Source organism: Periophthalmus magnuspinnatus, chromosome 11, assembly GCF_009829125.3.
Source record: "Periophthalmus magnuspinnatus isolate fPerMag1 chromosome 11, fPerMag1.2.pri, whole genome shotgun sequence".
In the NCBI taxonomy this organism is placed as follows: domain Eukaryota; kingdom Metazoa; phylum Chordata; class Actinopteri; order Gobiiformes; family Gobiidae; genus Periophthalmus; species Periophthalmus magnuspinnatus.
The window spans coordinates 15879541-15885593 of NC_047136.2; the positions used below are offsets into that span (position 1 = coordinate 15879541).

At 38.3% G+C, this 6053-nt stretch overlaps 1 protein-coding gene across 1 annotated transcript; it reads right to left on the bottom strand.

The window, feature by feature from the left end:
* Positions 1-3421: 3421 nt before the first annotated feature.
* Positions 3422-5805, bottom strand: npvf (neuropeptide VF precursor). Its single transcript, XM_055225492.1, has 2 exons — positions 5647-5805; positions 3422-3925 (listed from the first exon to the last, which is right to left on the bottom strand). The coding sequence occupies exons 1-2, from the start codon at positions 5803-5805 to the stop codon at positions 3422-3424; spliced, it is 663 nt and encodes a 220-aa protein (XP_055081467.1).
* Positions 5806-6053: the final 248 nt, after the last annotated feature.

Sequence of the window (6053 nt, forward strand, 5' to 3'; positions counted from 1 at the left end):
TCCTACAGTCTCAACTGAACCTGGGTTGCCAGTGCCTAAACCTGCAGGTAGAGGACACGTTTTTCTGATTCTCAGTAAATGGACGGACCATGCCTCGTGTGAAAGCTCAGAACTTCCAGAATCCACTCACTGAATTGCAGAGGCTGCACTAGTACTGTGGAGCACTAGACTGGCTACAGCTGGTGGGGTTTAGGTAGTGGTGATTCCAAGTGAGTTTTTTTAGGGTTAAACCAACTGGTCAGAATTAAACTGGTATTTGGCTTTTGTTCCAGGTGAAAGGTCATATAGACAAGTAAACTGCAGCATTATAGGCAGCATTCTACTTATCTTTACTTGATCAAAAAAGTAAAGTGTGTTGTACTGTAGTGAAGGCAAGCTGTATGCTAAAATAAAGTGGTGAGACTGGGCAAAAATTAAATTTCAGAATTTGCACTCATGAAAATAACACGTGAGTAACACAGTTCATATGTCTGAAAATCAAATGCTCAATGTAAATGAGATGTAGCTTATCTATTTCAGGCCAAAGGTGTGACTCTATGTAGCTTTTTTCTTAGCAATTATAGCTGCAAATTATAAAATATAGTGCTAATTTTGCACACTCCCTTGAATGACTCTTAGCCTTGAATTTGCACCTACAATATTCAGTTACAGGTTTTGGAGGTAAAGACTATTTCATTTTGGTTGTTTAGCGCCCTCTGAGATCTCTGTGCATGTAAACATAGTGGATGTGCTACGTTCTCGTAATTTCTGTAGAATGTGTCATCACCAGAGGAGTAGAGGAAGAGAAGAGCTGTAACGAGAGGAACAGGTAATACCATATTTGAACATGCCTTGTGCTGTGGTGTTGTGTGGTATTGGACAAAAAATTAAATACTCATATTTCACTTTTTTTCCAACTCATAATTTGATACTAAGGAATAGACTCGATACTAAATACCGATTCCTATGGCACAATGATAATAAAAACACTCTTTATTTAGTCAATATAATCTCATTTCAATATTAAATCGTAGTACTCTCATTTATATTACCATGTGACCTTATATCTGTGCAATCTCTCAGGTAGGTTGTGCAGGTAGGGTTCATAGTGGTCCATGGGCGTATAATAGTCTATGTGTCTTATACTTGTTCTGATACAGCTCAAGATCATTCTAAAGCTACTCAGGAAAGGTTCATTTGTGTCCCGTGAATGTCACTTTTTTAGTATTGATAGTATCGATTAAATGAGTATCTAGTTTTGATACTAGTTTTCATATCTGAACTGAACCTGAACTAGATCTGGACTAAAAAAAGGTCTAGAACAGGACCAAAACACATCTATATCAGGTCTATGATACACTCAGTTTAGGACCTTATTTTATGTTGTATTTTGGGGCAGATTTTCATTTTTACTTATAGTTTATTGTGCATATTACTTCAGTTTATTGAACATAAACTAGGCCATTACTAGCCTAAACTTTAACAACTTTTCCCCATGTATCTGAGCAAAATCTGTCTTGCCCCAGTATAGACATATATAGTTCTTGACGTCATAATAAGTCAGCTATGTAGCCTACTGTCTGCATCTAATTATAAAGTGTTTTACTGTCCAAGAAACAACTGTACCTCTTCTCAAGTAGTCCCAAAGAGATACAAGCCCAGCACTGCAGTCTGGCAACCCCAAGAATGTCAATCATTTAATTATTTTGTTTGGGTCGGCTTGAGCAGGTAGGATCTCTCAATATTTACCAATTGAAATGTATTTTGTAAGTAGGAATTTGTACTTACTGCTTATGTATATGAATGTACTATTTACTTTCAGTTCTCTTGTAAATTAAACCTACCATTGGTAAGTTTATCAGATTTTTTTTCACCAGTAGATGGCAGATGTGAAACCTGTTCCCCCCTCACCTCACCTCCTCACCTGGCCTTTGTTTAGACCCACCTGTGCTCTTTGGCCTTCTTCTGTCAGACATAAAGCTGTTAATAGTTACTGCCGATATAACAGGGCTAGTTATAGTAGCGGTGACAGATCAGATTTAACTCACTCGTCTCATTCAGAGGAGCTGCAAAGTTTTTCCTTTGTTTTGGGAAGTAAACAAGGCCAAAGTGAGGGGTTAGTGGCAGAGATTTACTAAAAAAGAGACTGTAAATGTGATCACGCTCACGCTACTTATTCTAAGTACAGCTAATTTGAAATCTATTTGACAGATCACCTCTGGTTAAGTATATTGGCGCTATCATGTAACGTGCACATGCTTGTAATGTTCTGATATCAATGCGTTTGATAAATGTGCTGTTTGGCCACAGTCTGCTGTGTAAAGGGGATGGTTGGTTGCCCTGCAGTGTTCTGACTATACACCCGTGAGTCTGTGTTGGCGGCAGAGAATAGCTTATTTTTGAGGATTTTTTTTCTTTTTTGTTATTGAGTAGTTATTTTATCAGGTAATTAGGTATTTTCATCACACATTTTCATTTGTAATGCAGTTAACACAATTACTGGTAACTATAATTAATGACTTTTTTGAAGGTTCTTGCTCAACATTGGTGATATGTGAGAATGCAATCGATCTAATTACAGATGGTATCTTTGAAGAACTCATAACTACATGTTGTATTTCTATTTTGTTTCATTCATGTTTGTTTCATTAATCCAATAATCCAAAATCGTCTACTCTGACCCTAAATATACTACATTTACAATTTGCCTGTTTAGCTGTGTCATAGATAAAACTCTGGACTTTTCTGGATTTTTTAAACCCATAATAAGACATACTCTATTAGCATAACATTCATGAGGATCCTTTGTTTGCATTGGGTCAAAGGAAACAAAGAGAACAATAGAGCTAGCCAGTAGTCCCATTAAGGCTGAAACTGTAAACAATAGCTGTTTACAGTTTTAATGTAGTTAGCCCCTCCCTTCAGATAGATATAAGGCTGTGTCCACCAGCAATCTGACCAGAACTGAAGAAGCGGCTTGGATGAGAAGCAAAAGTCTTCACTCGTACAACTTTTTGTCCAGTTGACAGATTTAACTTTGGCTTTTACTATGGATCAGATCTGGACGCCTGAGGGATTACACAGACAAACTTCATTTACTTGTTTTACAATGTTAATTCCCATTGCAGACAGAATACTTACCCCACGTTTTTTGTCGTTGGTGGTTAAAAGACAATAGTTTAAATTTGTGGACATTTTGGTTTAATGCAAAATTCTGAGCAAAAAAATACAATACTGTGCCATTTCAAGTGCAAGATCAATATACAGTAAACCCATTGCTTCTTATTTCACAAGTCATATTTTAAAACTAGCAGTACTTTTTCCTCTGGGCATTAGCAACAGTTAGCTAGCTAGTTTAATATCTTTTACTGTACAACCTATGGATAAGATAAACAGTACATGTGGCATTTTGGTGCTTAGGATCCTACCAGTGGAACAATGATCAATAACTGTGGATTGTCCTAAGCAGACTCCAGTAGAGACCGTCTCTCTGTGTTTCCTGTGTCTCCTCTCCGTCGGAACATGGTGGACACACGTGGAACATTTTCCCGGCACGTCCAAACCTCTGCGGCATGGTGGGAGTGTTCCCTGAAGTTGAGTCGCTTTCCCGCCCAAATCGCAGAGCCCTGGGATTGGACAAGGAGGGGTCAGGGGCGGAGTCACTGTCCCGGCCGAAGCGCAGAGGCATGTTGGGGATGACATGGTGGTTGTGGGCAAAGTCACTGTTTCGGCCGAAGCGCAGAGGCATGTTGGGATTAGTGGGACTGTCGTGGGCAGGGTTGTTAGCCCGTCCGAAGCGTAGCGGCATGTTAGCGTGCAGGTGCAAGGGCTTGGCGGTGGGTGGGTACAGGCGGATGATGGTGGGCAGACTGATCTTACTGGCGGTGGGGGTTACGTGGAGGTTAAAGGCCTCCAGATCCAAACTTCTGTGGATGGTGTTTTTGCTCTGTGAATGAATGCAAAGCAATCAACGGGTTACAGATATTGTACTATTGTCTGCTATAAAGCTATAGTCTAAGACATCTGTAGATCATTTTATATTTTGGACATTTAAAATCATAATATCAATCTAAAAGGACTTAATGAAAGAAAAAAAGTTTGTTGATGGAGCTCATTAAGGTGTTAGGAGAGCTGCACTTAACTCTAGTGAGCAGGAGATATTTTTTCATTTGTACCAGTGGTGGAGGGGCAATCATGAGACATGGGAGATTAACTGGTTGGCTGCAGCCTATGTGGGCCAGTGTTGAGGTTTGATGTGAGACGGGAGAGGTGACCGCAGGAGCGGAATGATCCTTATTATGAAAAGGTTTTAAAATAACAATGCACTAACTCTGCAAAACACAAAACTCTGTCCTGCCCAGAGCATCAGTGGATTCATCAAAATTTTAGGTGTAAATTAACCACTGAATTAAACGTTTTACTTAACATAAATGATTTTACATAACAAGTAATAGACCTATGTAGTATAGGCCTATTGTTTGATGTGTAATTTTAGACAGAGTTTGATGTGTAGTTTTAGCTGAGCTCTCACCAAATTATTGTAATAAGCATATTGTTACTGGCAAAAAATAATACCGGAATTTATGTGATTTTTTTGCAAAATTCTCCTTGGGGGAGAAATCCCTCCAAACTCCCTACACATTTGGATGATTTGTGTAGGCTATTTTAACTTTATCTTTTTTTTGTCTTTTAAACAACCACGCTGAAAAGAGAGCTGGCAGACTGGTGATAGCTCGTTGCATTGCAAACAATCCCGATAGATTTCAGAGCCTCACTCCGTCCCTGATTTGTACCAAAATGACTGTGTGACGATGTCGAATCCTATATGGATAACCGATTAAGAAAATAAAATTTGACAACTAAGTAAGTAGAAAGTAGTGGGCGAGTACCGTGGTGGTGAACATGACAGAACGGAGCAATGACATCTTGAATACAGGAGAATAAAGATTACTCAAACATGCATGAATCACTTTAAATACTTCAGAGGGTAAATGAGAACGAAAACAATTACGACATGGTCAAAAGTTCTAAAAAGTTGATTTGTATAATAGGTCTCGTTTAAAAATAGGTCTCCTTTAAGACAAACAAACAAGACAAATCCTAAAACACATAAGCTTTACATTTTTAAGAACATCTTTGAACATTAAAAGTTTTCTATTTAAAACAGATGAGGATGACTCATTTTTATTAAATGTATCGATGCAGTCAGGAAGAAATCATTTGACCCACCTATTCACTCAGTTTTTCAATGTTTTCAATGTTAATTTAAATTTCTTATATATATCTTGTAAATAGATGTAAACTAAGCATTTAAACAGAAATAATGATATTAAATTGTATATCCTTTAAAATGTCTTAATCGTACAAGTGATTTAGGTAAAAAAAATAAATAAAATAATAATAATAATAAAAAATACTTAAAATTACTAACATGGATGAGAATAAGACATTTTCTAGAGGGTCTGTAATGAAATTGTTGCTTTACTTGGAAAATATGCAGTATGGCATAAACATTTTAAACAGCTCTTTTTCATTTGATATTACAGGCGTTCATATTACCAAAAATAGTGGAGTCAGTCCTGAGCAAAATAGCATCTCCTTGTAGAATAGAAGGTTTTTAACACTCTAAAATGTACATAGTTCCCCTTTATATGGCTGGTTACTCACAGGACTCCGTGTCAGATGCCCCCTCGCGGTCTGCCTTCCCACATAGCCGCTCCTCAGTCCTCCGTAGACAGACTTCCCGTAGATCTGGACTTGGGACGCCGCTGCCCCCCCTAGACTCCCCAAAATCAGCAGAACGCACAACCCAAGCACGGTCGACATCCTCTGGTCAGGTTTCTGTTCTCTGACCCCACTGGCCCCCCTGGTTATTAAAGGCCAGTGAATATTTGCGTCATAGGTTGGTTGCTGTTCATTTGGACTCCATAGATTCTTTCCCTAATGACGATCCAATTCAGTCCAACACTTTGTAAGAGCTACATGCGGCCTAATTAAGCCATGAATGAGCTGGTTGGTGCCCTTTGTTTAAAATAATAACTCTAATAGGAGGTCATTTCTAACTAAATAGTATT